The 21,908-nt window shown below is 34.7% G+C and overlaps 1 protein-coding gene across 9 annotated transcripts in view; it reads left to right on the plus strand.

The window, feature by feature from the left end:
- The window catches only part of HECTD1 (HECT domain E3 ubiquitin protein ligase 1), a 61,990-nt gene that overhangs the window by 22,834 nt on the left and 17,248 nt on the right, over positions 1 to 21,908 (plus strand). For 3 of the 9 annotated variants that reach the window (XM_053944898.1, XM_053944906.1, XM_053944901.1), the window contains exons 8-26: positions 18 to 116; positions 440 to 554; positions 1,115 to 1,289; positions 2,633 to 2,771; positions 2,963 to 3,133; positions 4,211 to 4,433; positions 6,890 to 7,165; positions 7,269 to 7,345; positions 8,743 to 8,877; positions 9,096 to 9,242; positions 9,566 to 9,660; positions 10,059 to 10,164; positions 11,094 to 11,228; positions 11,314 to 11,453; positions 11,947 to 12,270; positions 12,697 to 12,863; positions 13,039 to 13,215; positions 15,970 to 16,806; positions 20,380 to 20,601. In XM_053944898.1, the coding sequence (XP_053800873.1) occupies positions 18 to 116; positions 440 to 554; positions 1,115 to 1,289; positions 2,633 to 2,771; positions 2,963 to 3,133; positions 4,211 to 4,433; positions 6,890 to 7,165; positions 7,269 to 7,345; positions 8,743 to 8,877; positions 9,096 to 9,242; positions 9,566 to 9,660; positions 10,059 to 10,164; positions 11,094 to 11,228; positions 11,314 to 11,453; positions 11,947 to 12,270; positions 12,697 to 12,863; positions 13,039 to 13,215; positions 15,970 to 16,806; positions 20,380 to 20,601 (3,760 nt within the window). The remainder of the gene's footprint in view (positions 1 to 17; positions 117 to 439; positions 555 to 1,114; positions 1,290 to 2,632; positions 2,772 to 2,962; positions 3,134 to 4,210; positions 4,434 to 6,889; positions 7,166 to 7,268; positions 7,346 to 8,742; positions 8,878 to 9,095; positions 9,243 to 9,565; positions 9,661 to 10,058; positions 10,165 to 11,093; positions 11,229 to 11,313; positions 11,454 to 11,946; positions 12,271 to 12,696; positions 12,864 to 13,038; positions 13,216 to 15,969; positions 16,807 to 20,379; positions 20,602 to 21,908) is intronic. The other 6 variants (XM_053944899.1, XM_053944902.1, XM_053944904.1 and 3 more) reach the window with 4 other exon arrangements.

Genomic DNA, 21,908 nt, shown 5'->3' on the forward strand with positions numbered 1-21,908 from the left:
TTGTTCTTATCTAACAGGTAGAATTCCTCTGTGAAAGGGGTGCTGATGTTAACAGAGGTCAGAGGTCATCCTCATTACATTATGCAGCATGTTTTGGAAGACCTCAGGTAGCAAAGGTATGATTTAAACTGACCCTTAAAAAGCATTACCTGCTGACTTTTCATCTTGTTCTGTTCAAAATGTCTTCAATGCAATATGCTGGACACATGCACTCTTAAATATTTACATATTCTTTACAGTATTTATCAAAACACAGATTTTTCATTATAGGGCAGTAGGCCAGTAATGAATAAAAGTAGTTTATATTAGCTCTACAGATATAAAAAGCACAGAATAGTTGCAAACATGAGAAAACTGTAGGAGTGATGTATGAAAATCACATTTGCTACTTTAGAAGAAGAAATGCATTTTTTTTAATACATAAAATATTTATTCTCAGACTCTCTTACGACATGGTGCAAATCCTGATTTGAGAGATGAAGATGGGAAAACTCCTCTGGACAAAGCTCGGGAAAGGGGGCACAGTGAAGTAGTAGCTATTCTTCAGTCTCCAGGTGAGTGCAATATTTAAGTCCATAACACTTGCTAGAGTAGAAATGCTGATATGTGTTAAGTTATGCAGTTATAAGAATTGTACTCTATTAAGGTTATTAAAAAAAAAAAGTCACCTACCTTCCTTAAACCCATAAAGTATGCATAAAAACCTTAGTATTTTAAGATGTTGTTATGTGGGGGGAATTACCAAAGAAATAACAGAGTGGGCATAAACAGTGCCAGTTGTCCTGCTCTTCAGCTGTGGGATCAGGCTAGACTGGGATTTTGTAGTGGATTCAGAGCGTGTCAGCATTGGTAGCTTCTCTGGTATCCTTTCTTTCTAGATGGGAACAGCACTTTCCCTGTTCCTGAGAATTCTGGTGCCACAGGTGATACTTGCTATTAAATACTTTTATTCAAGAAATCATAGATTTTATAAATTTTTGTAAATTTTATATTTTTAGGAATGCATGTGCGTGTTCAGGTACTTGGATGTTAGTAAAGAAAATTTGAATGTTTTGAAGGGGTTTTTGTTTGGTTTGTTTACTTTTGCAATTGAATGTGAAAAAAAATTTCCCAGGGGATTGGATGTGTCCTGTCAACAAAGGGGATGAGAAGAAAAAGAAAGATGCAAACAAGGATGAGGAAGAATGCAATGAACCCAAAGGAGATCCAGAAATGGCACCCATATACTTGAAAAGACTATTGCCTGTGTTTGCACAAACATTTCAACAAACTATGTTGCCTTCAATAAGGTAATGTTATCATGAGAGACAATTTCTTAATACACACTTAAAAAAGCCAAAGTTCAAGTAATGCTAGTGACGATATATATTTGAATAGAAGTGGTTGTTTGGAAAGTGTTGCAAGAGTGATTTTTACTTAGCACTTTAAGCAGCATTTTTTCCTTTCTGGTGAAGTGATGTGTTGGAAAAATCCTGGTTACTCATGGGAGAGCAGAGCATACTCTTGACTTGTAGCAGCATGATGAAAGAATGCTGTGTTCATACAGTATGTTGTATACACTGTGCATCAGAATTTGGTTGCAGTTGTTTGTAGCAACTGTAATGAAAGCTGTAATTTAGTAGAGGAAAACTAATAAAATAATATCAAGATGCATTCATTGGAAAATCAGCAAGACTAGAAAAAGCTACTTTAGAAGATTTTAGAAGACTGACTTAACAGTGTAGTAACTGGAGAAGATGCTCATTCTAATTCTGTTGAATTGCAGAAATGTAGTCTAATTTGTTTCTTAAAAGGGAATACTGTGCATGACATAATGGTTGTGATAAGTTGCATCTGATCATAACCTCTTAGCCATTTATACTACAAATATGACATTTATTCCAATCTCTTATTTATGTTCCCAGTGTTTACAGGTACTTTGGGTGAAAATGCAAGATGAGAAAGGCCTCTAGTGGAGACAGACTCCACATGGGCTGATGATAGAAAGCTTAAACTAGGTCATTTTAAATAAAAGAAATAAGAAACTATGTTAACAGTCTGTGCATGATTAATTGTTGTTACAGATTGTACGAAGAAGTGGTTGGCTCTCTACTTGAAAGTTACGTTAATGAATCAGACTCTTGGAAGTTGGTCAAAAAAATTCATCTATAACCCTATAGGAGAGATTTGCTTTCATATTAATTATGGTTCTTAATGTGGGAAGCTGCATGATATGATAGTATGTTTAGAGTTAAAAGTTAAAGGGATCTTGAAACATGGGAAATGTATGACTAAAATGAAAGGCTGAATACCTCTGAGGGTGACAAAGAGTGCGGAGGTGAATTGCCAGCACTAAAAGTGGATAAAGACACAACATAGAATATGTTTACCTAGTAAAGGGTTGAGGAGAAGAGTGTTTGTTAGACTGATAATGCTGTAGAATCAAAAAATACCAGAGGTGCGTTATTCTTAAAGGTAATCCAGGACTTAGTAAGAGTAACTAATACAAGAACTGAAACAGATTAAATTTCTTGTGTTTTGAAAATATGCATAAATAGAGTACAGAAGAAGTCCTATCTTGAACCTTTTTGTTGCTTTGATTATTGCTTGCTTTATCACTGTAAGAACCTTTTTTTCCTGTGATCTTTTACAGGAAAGCAAGTCTTGCGCTCATTAGAAAAATGATACATTTTTGTTCTGAGGCACTGCTGAAAGAGGTTTGTGACTCTGATGCTGGCCATAACCTGCCCACAATACTGGTTGAGATAACAGCTACAGTGCTTGATCAAGAGGTAGGAAGAATGAAAATATGATCCTTTATGAAACTAGTACAAAAAAGGGAGTTATACTAATTGATTCCATGTATTTGTTCATAACTAACCCTAAAACTTTTACAGTATTCATCTGTGACCACATGTGCAGTTCAGTGTATAAAGTAACAAGATCTCCTTTGTTATTTTCTTTTCATACCAATGTATTGCAGGATGATGATGATGGCCATTTGTTAGCCTTGCAAATCATAAGGGATTTAGTGGATAAAGGTGGCGATCTTTTTCTAGACCAACTGGCTAGACTTGGTGTAATTAGTAAAGTGTCAACTTTGGCGGGGCCATCGTCTGATGATGAAAATGAAGAGGAGTCTAAACCTGAGAAGGTAAGTGTGTGGAATTGATTTATTTGCTTTATTTGTTACTGTAAAACTGACACTTCTAGTAAAATGTTCATTGTTACAAAAATGGCCAGGGCAAGGAAGTTAGGATATTAAATTAATGCTTATTTTATACCACTTGTTTTAATAGTTTTTCTTCTCTACCTTCATTTTCTGTTAGAATATTGTTGTCTGCTGCATTTTCCTATTGATACTTTCTTGTGATCAAGTTATTTGGTGCTTGATTTTGCCTAGTGTTTGGAAAGTGGCGGGTAAACAAAATGAATTCTGCCTAAAGTATTTGTGTCAGAAGTGTATCTCTTTTGATGTCCATGCATTAAATAGTTCAAGATGTTTTAAATGTTATCAGATATGTTAAATATATAAAAAAGAAAATAGTTTTCTGCTTAATGAAAGCCATAAGTGCATATTGAACTTATTTATCAGTTTCCAAGTCTTATTGCCAGTCAGATGAACTGAATGGATAACAGACTTCTTCTGTTACCAATTCAATTAAATTTATAGCTAAATCTTAAGTGTGTAGTTAAACTTTTTTACTGTGGGGTTTGGGTTGTCTGGGGTTTCTTGGAGGGGCGCTGGTTTTGTATTTTAGTGGTTAGATATTAAAAGTCATATGGACATGGTCCTAGATAACCCGTTATATGTGGCCCTGCCTGAACAGGGGTTTGGACTAGATGTCCGCCAGAAGTTTCTTTCAACCACAACCATTTTGTGATTCTTTTTCCATAATTCAAGTTTTGAACAGAGGTGGATGTTGCAGGCAGTAGGCCATTGCTATTGTTGAGTAGATAAAGCTGTATGTGAAAGGAAACTTCCAAGAAGTGTCTTATTCTATTAAAGAATACTTTTAAGGATGTGTTTTACAGGCAGAAGTAGTATAGTTCCTACAATTTTGCTTTGAATAATTCTTCTCTCCTAAAGAGAGAAATTCTCCTCCTTTAAAAATGTCTTTGGTTTTTGTGTGTCGGGGTGTTTTTGTTGGTTTGGGGTTTTGTTCCTCTTTTTTAAATGGATTGGAGATTTTTTTGCTTCTTGTTGTTGCTTAATACAATGTTATTACAGGAGGATGAACCACAGGAGGATGCTAAAGAACTGCAGCAGGGTAAACCGTACCACTGGAGAGACTGGTCAATCATTAGGGGAAGGGACTGCCTGTATATCTGGAGTGATGCTGCAGCCCTGGAGCTATCCAATGGTAGTAATGGATGGTTCAGATTTATCTTGGATGGAAAGCTGGCCACAATGTATTCCAGTGGGAGCCCTGAAGGAGGATCTGACAGTTCAGGTAGACTTTTTGCAATTCCAGTCCAGGTTAAGTTTTGAGACCATTACATTTGTTTATATAATTTGATTTGAGCTATTTTGTTTTGCAGGAATTGGCTTACTAAATAGTAAAGGATGTAAACAGGTGGAAGGTGGTCAGTTAATTGTGATGCATTTTATCAGATAGCATGTGGCCATAACTTGACTTTCTTGGTGAATTGTGTTAAGTAAACATCTTGCCAGCAAAAGCGTATTAACTTTTTGTTTTGATTCTTCTCCATGCGTACTTAATTTTTTCACCCCAGTCATTAAAAGCAGGTTGAAATGGTGATTTGTTGTTTGCTTCTAGCTAGCAGAATGAATTTGCATGTGTTTGAAGACAAAGTAATGGAAAGTTTCTCATTGAGATTGGGAAACAAATTACAGTGTCTTAATTGTTTGTTGGAGAGAGGATAAGGGAACAGACCTTATGCACTGGCAATGCACAGCTGGTTCTGATCTTCTGTAAAGAATACACAACTTGTTCTGGATGCAGAAACAACCCTCCTTTTATTGTTGCATCTTTTTTTTGCAGCAGTTCATGCATTTATGAACCTGCAGGCATAAAATGCTTTGCAATATTATGATGTTTTCAATGAGCCATTGAGTGAAATAACAGAACATATTATGATTCAGGATGGAAATGAAGTGCTAATGACTTCATGCATCAAGTTTGGGGCAAGACAAATATAATGTTTCTGATCATAATGCAGCTGGAAACCACTTATAGATTTTTTGGTGTTTTTGGTCAGAAAATGTCTTTGCATTCTTTTTAATGAGGTTAATGCCTTTAAAGGTACATAAGCCCTGTGTTGAGATACTTGTTTATCATACAATACAGTTTTAAGAAGATTCATGAAGATAATTTCTTAAATTCTCATAGAATTTTTAAATTCTTATTTGGCATTTCCTGGATGCCAAATATTTTGTTTTTTTGCTTCTGAATGGTCAAGGCGAGGGAATGCGACTATTTCTGTATAAGATGAGTGGAATGGTGACAGCTCAGATGAATTTGGAGTTAAGAGAACTTAGAGGAAGTCAGATGGAGCATTTAAGATGTTACTTCAAATCAGTCTTTCAAAAAAGATTGCATAAATCCAAAGTTTTTTAACAAGATACCTAGTCTGAATATCACGAGGGAAAGGAGCTAAATGTAGGATTAAATGAGGCTTCTTGAAATATGTAGTCAAATAGACATCTACTAAGATTGCTGATATTGCAGTGTAATTTGCCTGAACTTTAACCATGAGCTCTAAGCATGTGCAGCAGCCTTTTTTACTTAAAAAATTAATATTTGTTAACTAAAATGACTACAGTACAGTATAGACTCAGAATGGTATCTTTAAGTCCTGAACTGTACTATATGTTCTGCTGTCCAAAATCATTACTGATCAATCTCATGGTATACTTTCTAGTAACTTCACAGCTGGCAAGAATATAGAGGGTTGAGTAGTGAAATTTGTTAGTGTGTATTGCATGATGAAAGTTGGGGTGGATTGTCAAGTATACATACTATGAACATTTCGGAAGGTCTGTACTCACCCCTCTCCAAATTAACTCTGTACTTGTTTTGTTTGAATTTTTTGAAAAAAAATTCAATGCAAAAATTGAAATTTAATGGTAATTCTGAAGCTTTAAGTCTCAAAATTTTGTCCAAGGCAACCTGAAATTATTCCCAACCATGTAGAAATATAGTACTTTCAGTGCAATGTGCTATATAATAAATTTATTAAAAAGTAATTATGAAAATCTGAAAACATTTAATTAACAGAATTTTCATCTTGTATATCAAATCTCAATTATTTTTATAAGCCCTCTCGGTATATACTATGAAATTTAAACAATAAAGAATGTTGTGCTTTGAGTGCATATTTATTTTTGCATTATTTTGTATTATTAAAAAAGGGCATATTTAAAAAACCTAGAGCTTGTCATTGCAGCAAAAGGCATACAGCAATAATTTTGAATGAGGTGTTTCCATTTTTACTTTAAATGGAATTTTTGAAAAGTTATGTACCCAGCATTTTAATTATTAAAATACAAATATATAATTTAATAAAAATTGATATTTTAAAAATTTCTTATTTCTAAAAACTCACTTTTGAGAATAGTTAATGCTCACCATTCTGAGACCCATTTTTCAAAGACTAAATATTTATACTGAATTTCTTTGATCTCCCTATTATAATTGTAAGGATGAATTAATACTCTCAGAAAGAGTTGCACTGTTGCATTGCAGCTTTGATGCGATCGTAGAATAAATCACTGTTAAGTATAGAAATATACTACCCTGAAATTTAGGACACTTTAAGACCCTTAATTTCAAAGTTAATTTTGCATTGAATGTACACAGTTGTTTTGCTCTTGAAAAAAAAAAATATTCTACATAATGATGGAAGCAGTTGTTGGAAAAAAACAAATTTGTTTCTTTTTACATAGAAAGTAGGAGTGAGTTCCTTGAGAAGTTGCAAAGGGCTCGAAGCCAAGTAAAACCATCTACCACAAGCCAGCCAATTTTATCAACACCAGGGCCAACTAAACTTACTGTAGGAAACTGGTCACTGACCTGTTTAAAAGAAGGAGAAATTGCTATTCACAATTCTGATGGTCAGCAAGCTACAATACTGAAAGAAGACCTGCCAGGCTTTGTGTTTGAATCCAACAGAGGAACAAAACATTCATTTACAGCTGAAACTTCCTTGGGTAAGTATGTAGGTATGTGTTATGTGCAGGTAGGAACAAGTGTGTATGAGATAGTTTTATTTGTTGCTTTTCATAGCTATGATGAAATGCAACTTTTCTAAAATATGTGTTGCAGGGTCAGAATTTGTGACTGGCTGGACAGGTAAAAGAGGAAGAAAACTGAAATCTAAACTAGAGAAGACAAAACAAAAGGTTGGTGATCTGTAAATTTAATATTTTGAATTTAATTGAGCTTGTTTATTCTTAGGGAGGTGTAGTTTCCTCTTAGAAGATTAAAATATCTGATTTCAACTAGATACAATTTTATGTGAGGCTTGAAGGGGAAAACATCAATCAGAACAAAGCTCTTCTTTGGGTGATTTTATCCAAAAGTCTTAGTAAACTCTGTTCTCCTTTAGAGGAAAGTGATTTTTTTTAAAACTGTAGGAAAATCCAATCTTCCTGATTTGCATTTGTATAATTCTTTAGGTTTTCTGGTTTGTTTTTTATGTCTTTATGCTACAAGAAAAGATGTTAAAATTGATGTTAAAGTTGTGTCAGAAGCATATAATACTTCTGTTCATCTAAGTACTAATTTCAGACTGGATATTGTGACAGGGTGTAACAGTCTGCATTGTTAAGAGTTATGGTAGTAAAGCAAAATGAGTAAACACCCTCATTTTAGATATCTTTAAAATTCTTCTTTCTCCTCAAAATGAAGGGGAAAAAGGAGGAGCTAAGAAATAAAGTATTAAGCTCTTTACAAAATACTCACAAAATAACAGAACATTTTGTGATCCATTACCCCAAGGACTCAGGCTGATCTTCAGTCTTTATCTGTCTTGCAGTTTCTAACAGTGCAGCCAATATATTCTGTACCTTATATCTGCAGCATTTTAGGATGTATATCTTAGGAAATGTGACACTAAATTGAAAGTTAAAATACTGTGTGTGAATGAGAATAGATGGGATGATAAATGAAAGGCAGTGCTCTCTTATACCTGAGATTGCACTGTGTAGTTCTGAAGCTTGTGTAATGTATTATTATTGTAGCACATAGAATGATAATGAAAATGAAAGATTTTGGGTGAAATTTCTTATAAAAGAAAGATGTTTAATAAGAACTTACTTAATCTGTATCTTATGTGAACAGTGTTTTGTAGAAAGAGTAATTCTTATTAAAAGAGGTTGTATAGGGACTTACTGTGAATTGGTTTAAGGAATGTTGACAGAACATTCAGAAAACATATTAAACCTGTTTAATTGTACATCTAAAGTGATTACCTGATCCGTGATACTAAAAAGTTCTAAAAGAAAGATTGACAGATTGAGATTCATACCTTTTCCTACTATCCTTTATGCTGTAACATGATGGTAAATTTCATTTCTGTCAATAAGATTTTATGTATTTCCATTTATTTTTCCTGTACCCTTTTCCTTTCACAACCTTTGCCGTTTCATGATGCTCATGGGTTTTTATTCTTCCCTATTTATCTGCCTGTGTGGACTTATTTAAAAAAAAAAAAAGACCAAGGTTGCTGTATCTGGGAGTATAGTAACAGTCTCATTGCAATAAGGTCTGACTTCTAATTATCAAAATCCATTTGTAGGTACGCACTATGGCAAGAGATTTGTATGATGATCATTTTAAAGCTGTTGAAAGTATGCCTCGAGGAGTAGTTGTAACACTGAGGAACATAGCAACACAGTTAGAGTCTGCTTGGGAACTTCATGCAAACAGGCAGGTAAGTGTATCTCCTTTATTTTTAATGTGTGACATCAGTGGAATTCAGATAATGTTCAGACTAGCCTGTCATGATGTGAAGAAGAGTCATAGCATGTCTGTGATGTGGGGAGTTTTAATGCATGTATTACCTAGTTAGGTACTTTCCTAGGACATTATCTTTCAACTGAAGCAAGTGGACTGATTACTTGGTTTCATGATAATCTTTTTGTCTTGCAGTGCATTGAAGGAGAAAATACTTGGAGAGATTTAATGAAGACTGCTCTGGAAAACTTAATTGTACTGTTGAAGGATGAGAATACTATTTCTCCATATGAAATGTGCAGTAGTGGCTTAGTTCAATCCCTGCTGACAGTTTTAAACAATGTGAGTTTATAGACATAAGTATTTAAAGAAAAACTTCTTAACAAAATGAAGTTAAGACATGTGCTGTGGTGTAAAAGATCTGTTTTAAATCTGTCTTTTTCCTGTCTTGATGAAAATTAGGCAGACTTGTTCCAGTTACTGGTCTACCTATTGAAAATAAGCTATCACAATAGATGACTAGTTTGAATGAAAATAAATCAACTGTTCAGGTCTAGTGGCTGATGATTAGCTTTTCATATAAAATTGGGATTAATTTGGGATTTCAGTGAGACTACATAGATGTCTTTGCCTGTATGTAACTTGATTTTTTTTTTTCCTCCTAGAACATTGATTTGGATGTGAAACAAGACTGTAGTCAACTGGTAGAGAGGATAAATGTTTTCAAAACAGCATTCAGCGAAAATGAGGATGATGAAAGGTAAAAATAATACCAAACCAGGAAAATCCCCTTTGAAATTGTGAAGCAGTATGGAATGTTTAAAATAATTTATAGAAAAAGTACCTGTTCTTTCCATTTTAATGGAATAGAAGATTAATCTTAAAAGACAGCATCTAATATTGAAGTAGCAATGGAAAGTTTTTATCTCTAAGAGTCAACCTGTAGAATATCTATTGACAAAATAAAGGTGACTTGTTCATCACTGTGCACATTAGTATCTTTCTGACTGTGCTATAACCATGTGACTAGAACAGATAGCATCAGTAGAAATAGCATGCTGGGATAATTTCCTCAGCTGGATCCTGTTTTCTGGGATAGTGTAGAATTTTTTTCTTTGTTTTGTTTTGTGGTAACATAGTACCTGTTCTCTTTCACAGTCGTCCAGCAGTTGCATTAATTCGGAAGTTGATAGCAGTGTTAGAATCTATTGAACGTCTACCTCTCCACTTGTATGATACACCAGGATCTACGTATAATCTTCAGGTAAATGTACAGTGATAACAGCATATCACACTGAGTCGTGCACAACTGAAGGTTATATGTTGCACACCTTGTTTGCAAGAATCACATTCTTGTAGATGTGGGTAGAATTAGGTAAAGAACAACCAAATTTTGGCATCTGTTTCCTCTAGTGCAGAAATGCATGGCTGTTCCTCTACTGTCACTTAAATACTGTGAGGTAAAAGTAAATTTTGATTAAAGAGATAATGTGTTCTTTCTTTTGTCTTCAGGTATTGTCTTTATGTAGGAACATGCCCTCTAGTTAAAGGGCATGTTACTGCGATTACAGACAATTATTAATAAGAACAGGGGATATGCTTTAAAGGGTCCTGTCTGCAGCTCTGTGTTCAATTGGAAATGCATTATGCCTCCAGGCTCAGCAGCTTGTTATACAGGAAACTTGGCAGTTTGGCTAAAAGTATTACTTTTTTTCCCAGTTTGCGTGGAGTCTTAAGTTTTTCTATTTGAAAGCATAGTTCAGGGTTTTGCAACATGGGTAGGGAAGTATAAATATTTCTGTTTTCCTGTTAAATGTCTAGGAAATAGTTACAAAAAGTTGCAAAACTGTTGTTGCTGTTCAATATTTTTGAAAATAGTTTTCAGTTTCTATATTATTATTTTTGCTAGTCAGCAAATAAAAGCTATGAAGGCATAGGAAAAGTGAGAAAATGTTAGTTGAGTGTGTAATTGACTTACACATTGTCATAGTAAAGAATTGTTTGGTTAATTGAAAAAAGGTAGTACTAGGAAATTACTTTTTAAAACATTTCATTGAAATATAGTGCTTAAGTTAGAGCAACAAGTATCTACTTGATAGGCCACTAAAACGGTTGTAGTGAAATGCACTGTTTTTATTAAGATTGCAAAACCTAAACAGGAAATCCTATATTAATGCTTAGCTGTTCTTTCAGATACTGACAAGGCGCTTGAGGTTTCGTTTGGAGCGTGCCTCCGGGGAGACATCTTTAATAGATAGAACTGGTAGAATGCTCAAGATGGAGCCATTGGCAACTGTTGAATCTCTAGAACAGTATCTCCTGAAAATGGTGAGCTGCATACCATACACAGAGTTCACAGGGAATAGTTACATTCTGCTTCTTTAATATTTGATTTGTTTTCTTTCATATGTAGGTAGCAAAGCAGTGGTACGACTTTGATAGGGCTTCATTTGTTTTTGTACGAAAACTACGAGAAGGTCAGACATTTGTGTTCAGGCATCAACACGATTTTGATGAAAATGGAATTATTTACTGGATTGGAACAAATGCAAAGTGAGTTTTTCAAAGCTAGATATTTTAAAGTCGGACACAATAAACTGTAATCCATGTGGCAGGATGGGGACAAAAAATTCATAATGAAATGAGATCTGTAATTTTCTTATAAGTGGGAGGTATCTTTTAATCAACAGAATTACGTTTCTTTTCGATCTCCTTAAATAATAGAAAACTGAATCCCTTGTGTTGAGAATTTGTTTGTATGCTTCTCTAGGAAGATGGAGCGGGGAAGCTTGGGTCTTTGTTTTTGCTTGCCATGGTTTGGGTTTGTTTTTTTTTTTTTTTCTTTGCTACAGTGTTTTAAAAAACACCAACAAAGTGATGTTTGGAACATATCTAAAGTTGTTTAATTATCTAAAAATATATTGATAATTTTGGTGTGTGATAAACTCAGCTGTTATATGCAATTTACAGTAAATGTCAAATGTTGCTCAAACTAGTTTTTAATTTAAGTAATAATTGAACAGTATATTTCTCTTTCTAAATACAGAACTGCATATGAGTGGGTAAATCCAGCAGCCTATGGATTAGTAGTGGTTACATCATCAGAAGGAAGAAATCTGCCTTACGGTCGTTTAGAAGACATCCTGAGCCGTGACAGTTCAGCTCTCAATTGTCACACAAATGATGATAAGAATGCTTGGTTTGCTATAGATCTTGGCCTTTGGGTTATACCATCAGCCTACACATTACGCCACGCTCGAGGTTACGGACGATCTGCTCTCAGAAATTGGGTTTTCCAGGTATCTAAGGATGGACAGAACTGGACTACTTTGTATACTCATGTTGATGACTGTAGTCTCAATGAACCAGGGTATGTCAATGTATTTTATCACTTTTCATAAAACTGAGTGCAGTTAAAAATGTACTTGACTAATTTAAGGTAGACTAATTTAATGTGTACTGTGTTTATAATAATCTATCTATCTAAAGAAGTGGTAAGCGATACAAATTATCAAGGATGGGCTGGAGAATAAGTGATTCATAGGTTTTCTGCGTGGTTCACATAATGGTATTTGTGCTTTTCCATCACTGTAAATTTTGCATTTTGTTTTTTAACAAAACCATAACACCAACACTCATATGAAGTTTGCCCTCGTGTTAGTAGGGTTATATATCTTGTAATACGCATACGTGATTGGTGTTATGGTTTTGTTTGCTTTGGTACTAAGGTTTTTTTGGTTTTGCCTTTTTTTTTATTCCTGTTACCTACCAACACCCCTTTGTAATAAACTTAAAGGTCTACAGCAACATGGCCTTTAGATCCTCCAAAAGATGAGAAACAAGGTTGGAGACATGTTAGAATAAAACAGATGGGAAAGAATGCCAGTGGGCAAACACACTACCTCTCCCTGTCTGGATTTGAACTTTATGGCACTGTGAATGGAGTATGTGAAGATCAGCTGGGTAAGAAAAAGAACATGTATATGTTACTTGCTCTTTTAAAATGCTAATGAGCATACTTTATAAAAACCAGTGTGAAAAAGGAGGTTATCTTTTGCAGTTGAAGTTGCTTAGAAATAAGCTCAAAATTATTCCCCATTTAGTACTTTAATGTATTTTCAATTTACATTTCTTCTAGGAAAAGCTGCTAAAGAAGCTGAAGCAAATCTGAGAAGGCAGCGACGTCTGGTCCGTTCTCAGGTGTTAAAATACATGGTTCCAGGAGCTCGTGTAATCAGAGGAATTGATTGGAAATGGAGAGATCAGGATGGAAGCCCACAGGGTGAAGGCACTGTTACAGGAGAACTGCATAATGGTGAGCATGAATTGCCTGAATTTATGTTGTTGAATCAAGATATATAATTGTTGCATGATGACATCATGCAGAATGGGTAGCATTAAAGTACTTCCTTTGTAATGCCTTGATAAAGTCGATAAAAGTTTAAATACTTCGGAGAGAAGAAGCTTAAAATACTACAGCTGTTGGGGTCCATTTGTGAAATTCCATTTGAGCACGTGAAAAAAATTCTTACTGTAAATGAAACTTTTATATACTTTTTGATAATTAAAATATTAAACTGTTATTCAAATATGGAACTGTTATTTAGACATCTGTTACGAAATATATGAAGGTGAGTGATGGCAAACTGATAAGTTAAGCTTTGGGCCTGCAAAATCTATAATTACCTTCCTCATTTCTTCTAGCTGAGCATTTGCAATATTTTTCTTGTCTTTTTTTATATCCTGTACCTTTCCTACCTTGCAAGCTTCTTTGGGATCAAGTTTTTGTTTTTGAGTTAAAGCATGAAAATTTATTAACTTAAGGAGCAAAATAAAAACCTGCAACACCCAGGGAAGTCAATATTCAGAAAGTTAAGTTATTGAAGAGGCTCCAGGAGAGGTGGTGATCTTGTCAGCTGAACATGCTTTCCACCATTTCCCTTCTCTTCCCCCTGTTTTGAGGTATATAAGGCTTGCCTTGTTTCTGAAGCACCTTCAGCTACTTTTAGGTTCATTGTTAGCTGTACTTGAGAGTTTCTTCTAGTTAGTTGAATTGTCAGCTCTCAAACATGGAGAAATCGCCAAAGTACAATTCCTTAAAATTATTTAAAACTGAACTTTATTTAAGCTGTTCAGTACAGCTTGTGGGGAAGTCTTCCATCATCCATGTATTTTTCTTATCAGATGCAACAGTATCCATAGCTACATTATAGCTTTGAAGACTTTAGGTATTGTTGGTGAGTAATATTCTACCAAAGCAGTGATTTTGTTCCTGCATTCCAGTAAAACTTACCCATTTAACCATAGGTAAAATTGAGGTTCGTTTATCAAATGGTGATGCCAACTCATCTCATTCGTGTCACAGCTTTTTTTCATATAGAATTTTGAAAATAGCATCTAATTTACTTTTTTGGTTGTTGTTCACAAGTGTAGACAAATGTTGTTTTACGCCTGTAATGACAGAGCAGTACAACTTTGAGTACATAATATGTACTTAAAACCTGTTCAGATTTAAACCTGCTTGTAATTAATAATTTAGGGAAAGGAACTATACAAAACAAAACCAGTTATTTAGTTATGCTTTGAAAAAAATACCTGGTTCAGGTATTCATAAAGGGGAAAAATTATACTGTTGAACTACAGTACGGAGCTTTTTTTGTGTTTGATAAAAAAGGCAAATCATATGAAAAAAATTCAGATTAGCTTCACAACTTTACCCTTCAATGGTTTAGTGACATGAAGCTACTCAACTATAGCTCATGAAGAAGGAATAAAATCATACGAGAATAACATGATCTAAACCTGCTCATTTGGGGATGAGAGGTCTGCTTATCATATCTGAAAACTTTATCTTTTTTAGCTACTTTTCCTCCAGAGTGATATTTCTAAATAGCAAATTGCCTGTGATCATCTGTTTCGGTCTAGGAGTGGTGATTTTTGAATAGTTAAAAGCTGAAGGTGTATGTGACAGTCATAAAAAGAATATTTTACTTGATATTAGCCCTTTCCTGTTTTAATAAAGAAAAATATGTATGCATCTGAACCTGATATTTGTTTTGACTTTGTTTGAGTTTGGAGAAGATATTTAAGCTTTAGAGATTTCATTTTTTGATGAAATGTGTTTAAATTAAAGAAGTTACATCAATATTTGTTGCAGTTAAGATACAGTGAGAAATATTAGAAGGAATTTTTAGGTGACTTGTAGATTGTGGTACATATTTAGACAAGTAAAAATAAATAATTTTGCCCTCATTTCTGTCCTAATTAGCTAAATTTTGTATGTTACCCTCATTATTGCAGATTTATTGTATTTAGCTGTTAAAAATTGCTGCTCAAAATAATAATTTAACAAAGGAACTTAAGAGTAGCATCTCATTGGAGTTTTGTTCTTGACCCAGGATAGTTTTTTTTCTATGAAACATACTCTCTTTGCAGCCCTGAAATTTTACTTGATATAGCCCTTACGTGATTGCCATAAGATTTTTTTATGAGTAAGGAACGTTCGAGTATGTGGAACTTACTGAACTAAAAAGCTGTATAACTATAAATTAGTTCTTTCAATTTAAGAACAAGAAATCTCAAACTAAGCAGTTTCATGACATGTCGTCTGTTGGGTAAATATGCTTATCCACAAGCATCCAACAAAGAAAAATGTTATTGGATGTCCATGTAATAATTACAGCTTCTTGACAGATGCTAGTAAAGTTATGGCACATTTTAATATACATTTTTGTTATTAGAGAATCCAATTTTGATAGATGCTAATAAAATGAAGAGATTCTAGTAGGTCACATCTCTTCCTGAAGGAAACTTTATTTTTGGCTGGATTCTGTGACCCTGAAGTTTAAGGCAGCAAGAACAAACAGCCTCTAAATTGACAACATTACAAAATAATAAATTGTTTAGATTTAAGCACTTCCTTTTTAATTTGCGTTAAGGGTTACTTAGTGATTTCATTGATTCAGACATACAGCCCTTATGAGAAGCTGATCCCACATTGTGGAGCTACTGTCTGACACGCCTCCTGTCTGCTTTCTGCTGGATCTCACAAACTCCTGTCCCTTTCCAGGCTGGATTGATGTCACCTGGGATGCTGGTGGCTCTAACTCTTACCGTATGGGCGCAGAAGGAAAGTTTGACCTCAAGCTTGCACCAGGGTACGACCCTGATTCAGCGGCATCACCCAAACCTGTTTCATCCACTGTTTCAGGCACAACGCAGTCATGGAGCAGCTTGGTGAAAAACAACTGTCCAGACAAGACGACTGCTGCTGCAGGCTCCTCAAGTAGAAAAGGAAGCAGCAGTTCTGTGTGTAGCGTGGCAAGTAGCAGCGACATCAGCTTGGGTTCGACCAAAATGGAGCGGAGATCAGAAAGTGTATTGGAACAAAATATAGTTTCAGGCACTGACGTCCATGAACCAATTGTTGTTCTGTCTTCTGCCGATAGTGTGCCTCAGGCTGACATAGGGTCATCTTCCAGTGCGAGCACCAGCACCTTAACAGCGGACATGGGAAACGAAAATGCAGAGAGGAAGTTAGGTCCTGATAACTCCATACGTACTCCTGGGGAGTCCAGTGCTATATCCATGGGAATTGTTAGTGTAAGCTCTCCTGATGTGAGTTCAGTCTCTGAGCTGACTAATAAAGAAGCAGCTTCCCAACGACCCCTAAGCTCTTCAGCGAGTAACAGACTCTCAGTCAGTTCTTTGTTGGCTGCTGGGGCACCCATGAGCTCCAGTGCAAGTGTTCCGAACTTATCATCTCGAGAAACTTCCAGCCTGGAGTCCTTTGTACGAAGAGTGGCAAACATAGCACGTACCAATGCCACAAACAACATGAATTTAAGCCGGAGTAGCAGTGATAACAATACTAATACTTTGGGAAGAAATGTTGTGAGTACTGCAAGTAAGTAAGCTATTTTTATTTTTAGTTGAGGATTTTGTTGTCTCCTTGACTTCTGTTACTCTTGAGTTTGGATTGTGTTGGCTTAATAGAGAAATGTACTTAGAGCAGCCTTGACCTTGTATGGGTCTCTAGAACTCATGAAGGACTCACAGAGTTCCTGTCAGCTGAAAAGTGTTACATTGCCTTATAATGTCAGATCACAGGTACCCATCAAACAGAAAGAAATTTGAAATTGATGATTGAAATTGATGTCGATTATATGTTTAAGGAGAGAGTATGGATTAGACCAAGAGGATGGAAGTCTAGCAACAGTAGCTAATGTCAGGTACTTAGGCTTTCTGATGTGTGTAGATTTTGCATATTTCTGTTATTTTTCCATTTTCCTCAGAAAGGGCAGTTTGTGCATATTGGGAAATGGCTGAGCATAGGAGCTAAGAACAAAGTACGGAGGAAAAAGAACTACAGTAAAATTAAATGTTAACAGATTCCTGATTTTGTCAAGCTGCATAACATAATGTACTCTAATACTGAGTGTGTTTTCTAGAGATGGTATTTATGGTCATTAAGGCTTAGATTTGGTGAACTGTTCAGGCATATTAAATGTAAGGAAGTTTATAGTTAACAGTGTTTTAAATGACATCATGTACACACTTTAACATTTGCATGTTCTTAGATTATATGTAGGAGCAAGGTATTAGCAAGGTAAGCTATAAACCTACTTGTTGTGAGTTCACTCTTTTTTTGAGCATGCTCCCATCAAAATTGTTACTTTTTCGCTATTTTGTTCTCTGATGGTGATAGTACTTCAAACAGAGAACTGCATTTCATGGGTTAGGCAGTTTGAGAAAGTGAAATTACCCAAGCTAAAAAATTTCTTGTTATGCTTTCATGCTTGTCATGATTGTCAGTGAAGCTGGTGAAAGGTCTGGAGAAGCTATGGGGTGTTTAGCCTGGAGAAAAGGAGGCTCAGGAGAGATATTATTACTCTCTGCAACTACCTGAAAGGAGGTGTAGTGAGGTGGGGGCAGCCTCTTTTCATGGGTAGGAAGTTACAGGGGAGGTTTAGATAAGATAATAGGAAAAATTTCTTCATTGAAAGGGTGGCCAAGCACTGGAATAGGTGGCTCAGGGAAGTGGATTCACCATCCCTGAAAGTGTTCGGAAGTTGTGTAGAAGTGGCTCCTGGGAACATGGTTTAGCAGTGAACATGGCAGTGCTGGGCTAACATCTGGACTCAGTTTTTGAGGTCTCTTCCAACTTTAACAATTCTATGACTCTATGCTTCCTTATTTAGAAATGGGGTGTTTGCTTTTAGCATTTTAAAATATTTTAAAATACTGAATGTTTTCTTTTTTTGATGGGGAGATTTTTTTTTAATGTATCCTTATATTCATTTTGTTATACTGGGGATGGGGCAAAGTCTTTCGCAACTTGCAATAAAAAAGTAAGATACTCAAAGAAAGCTTTCCAGTACTTGATCCTCTTATAGACAGATAGAATGGCTCTGGTTCCGAAGTAGTTGTGTATTGAGGGGAGAAAAAAAGAGACCACCTTCGAAAAACATGGTAAAATACTTCAGCATATCTAAAATTTCATGAATGCTTGATACTATACACTGCAAAAGTTAGAAATAAGAATGAGGCAACTTAAAAATTTAATTCTGTGATAAAAATAGTCATACTTTATATTATCCTTCATGTAGGAATTATTTTGGTTTGTGCTTTTTATGTGATTAGAAACTGTAAATGGTAGCTCATGTTCCTAAAAGAGATCAGAGACAAAATTTGAGCAATCTCTCCAGAGTTCAATTAGAGCATTGTAAAAAGTTTGATTTCTTAATTTTTTTTTTAATTATTTTTGGGTTTTTTAGCCTGTTCAGGTTAAAAAAACCCGACTAACCAAACAATAGACCCCCCCACCATCAAACAAACCATCCACAGCAACCCAACACCCCAAAAATCAAGACTGAAATAATTGTTAGTGAGATAAGTCTTTCTGGACTTTCTGTACTGGTTGCATTGAAAATATCAGTATTTGCCAGAAGCTAAGTGGTGTCTAGAGTAGCCAATTTCCATTTGCTCTTGAATTCGGAGCAAACAAAATGCTGATGCTTAATGGCTTTTTCTGTTTACTGTAACAGCAAAGAGTTTGCTGTTACTAATTATCAGAGGGTGAAAGATGTGAATACCGAACAGCTTATTTTCAAGCTCTTGAACAACAAAAGAAAAACTCTTTGGTTCTTCATTTCCATGCTTTTATAGAGAAGAACATAAGCTTATTAACAATGCTAAATTTAAAATTTGCACTTTCCCTCATCATTATACTATTATTTGACAGCCCCCCGCATTGTTATATTTTTATTTGCAAAATGTTAGCTACGTTATTAAGGGGCAGGGATGTATGTAGTAACTATGTAACAGAGAAGGAAAGTAGAGATAGTAACTTGCCCCCTCCCCGCCCCCTGACAAAAAGCTACCAAATTCACTTAGGGGAAGAAGCTTTGTTATATCCTTCTTTCAGGGTAGTAATGTTTGCAAACTTTGGTGGTAATAATATGAAATGCAGAGGTGTTTTTGGTTTTTTTTTTTAAGAAAGCAGTTTCTCATTTTACATAAATGGCAAAAATGAAACTTCTTTTAAAACTGAAAAACTTGCATTTGATAAAGTTCAGAAAAAGTAAATTGAAAAACCTAAGGCTTAAATTCTTAGTATAGATGACCCCTCAAAGTTTTTTCTCCAAACTTGTGGTTAATCTCCTTGATTAAAGATAAGCATGTGAGAACATGCTTTGCAGACCGGGATATAAATGTGTAATTGCACATAGGTATAACTTATACTCAGGTACACTATATGAAGTTATTTCTGTTGAGTCTACAGTGAATTCAGGTTTTTTTCAGTTCACTAAAATGCATTTGTTTTATTTGAATGTACAGTAAGGTAACTTTTTAGTTGTTGCTTGCTTATTCTGAAAATTATAAATCATCTAACATAAGTCATATATTTCACAGTACTGTCAGTTCAGGTGTATTGACTGTGATGAACATATTTTAGTAGTTGTTTGAAAAATAAGTCAGAGCTAATTTAAGAACCTTAGAAAAATGCACAATCATCACAAGTTTCACATTTGTTTTAATATGTTCTGTTTCCAGTTCACTTATATATAATTCACTTGTTTGTGCTATTTAATATTGTAATTTAGTTGTTAAATTTCATTTTAGGCTTAAAGATATATCACAATGTTGGAGTAACAGATTTCAGAAATTCTTTACATATATTGAAAATGAAATCAAGTAATTTCAGATTTATAGTGGGATTTTGGGGATTTATTTGATAAAATTATTTATTTTAAATGTTTGCAAGGTAGTAAGCCCAGAAGGGGGCATCTGTATTGTAAGGTGCACTTTTGCATTGGGAAACCCTTCCCCTTTATAGTCTGTTGTTATTTATTATAAAATAACACACTGGTAATTTTTTAACCCCAAATATATTTTTCAACACAGGAGTCATGCATGTAAGTTGTACTCTTCAAGTCATCAAATCATTTATTTTATCTTACCATATCTTTATCTATAGCGTCTCCTCTTATGGGTGCCCAAAGTTTTCCTAATCTGACTACAACTGGTACCACATCAACAGTGACCATGTCTACATCCAGTGTTACTAGCAGCAGCAATGTAGCTACAGCAACTACAGTTTTATCTGTTGGTCAGTCACTTAGTAATACTCTAACTACTAGCCTAACATCAACATCTAGTGAGAGCGATACAGGGCAGGAGGCAGAATATTCTTTATATGGTAAGTTTCATTTTTAAATGAACATAAGCATTAGACTTCCCATTAATGACTTTTCCTTTTATCCCATTGTTATGATTTTCTCATATAGTAGTTTATTTATTGAAAAGTATTTGAAAGTTGAGCTGTTTCTATGTTACTCGTTCTGTAAGGCAGTAAGTAAAATAATATTAATGTAGTAGTATTTCCTTATGTTTTCAATCTTTATTTTCAGCAGTTTCTATCCCATATTACTATTATTTATGGTATAGTTTATCTAAGCATTTGAATATTTTCCCTCATCAAGTTTAATTCCTAATGTAGTTTGCATATGTACTTCTAATTACAATCAAAATGTTATTTTTTGTTGCGTTGTATAGGCATGCTACATGCAAAGTCTCATGTACCTTGTATTACTCTGATTGAAAAGCATCCACCATTAGGCACATTGTGCTCTTAAAATAGCTGCCAGGTATCTCAATACTGTAATAGTAATTTAAAAAAATTGGAAAAAAACCCACAAAAATTGGCAGGAGGAATGAAATCACATTATTTGACAAACAGATCCAGAGTTGTGTGCACCCTGTACCCTAGAAACAGACTTCAGGACAGAGGTTACTTGAGGCGTATGAGTACAGTGAAATAAGGTTTAGATAATTTGGTCAGTAATACATAGGAATCAAGCTGATAAAATGAAGTCAAGAGAAACCTGGGTTGGATATCTGAAAATACTTCCTAATGTTTTATTGATTTGTGAGATACTCTTGAAAGAAAGATACTTTATTTAAAATATTGTTGGATTAAGACTGTGTTCTATTTTGTTGCCTATTGAAATTGCTTGAAAAATTTCTGGTCATTTCAATGGGTATTGGAATTGAACTGCTTAGAGGCAGTTGATTAATATATCTGCATATACCATTTCTCTTTACTCTTTTAATTTAGTCTAATTTGATACTTTCATTGGGTGACATGTCTTAAGATATATCACCAACAACTGAGCAAGTAGAATGCATTCACATATCCGTAGGGGGGGATAGCAACAATAGGAAGGGTGTTTGGGTGGTATAGATGGTTCCTATGTGCATAGAAAAATGTAAAAGTTCAAAGCTTCATCTAGTCTGCTTGGATTGCTGTGAACTTCTTTTCTGGTTTTGGGAGGTTGTTTTTTAAATCTCAGTACTAAGCGAGTAAAATGGAACTTTGCCTTCAACTTCTTGTTAGAGTAATTAATTAGCAATTGAATCTTTAAAATATTACTCTTAAATGCTTACCTTTACATTGTAAGGTAAGGTCTAAACCACATGTTTTTAGTGGAAATTACATCACTCACC

This window comes from Vidua chalybeata, chromosome 6, assembly GCF_026979565.1.
Source record: "Vidua chalybeata isolate OUT-0048 chromosome 6, bVidCha1 merged haplotype, whole genome shotgun sequence".
Taxonomy (NCBI): domain Eukaryota; kingdom Metazoa; phylum Chordata; class Aves; order Passeriformes; family Viduidae; genus Vidua; species Vidua chalybeata.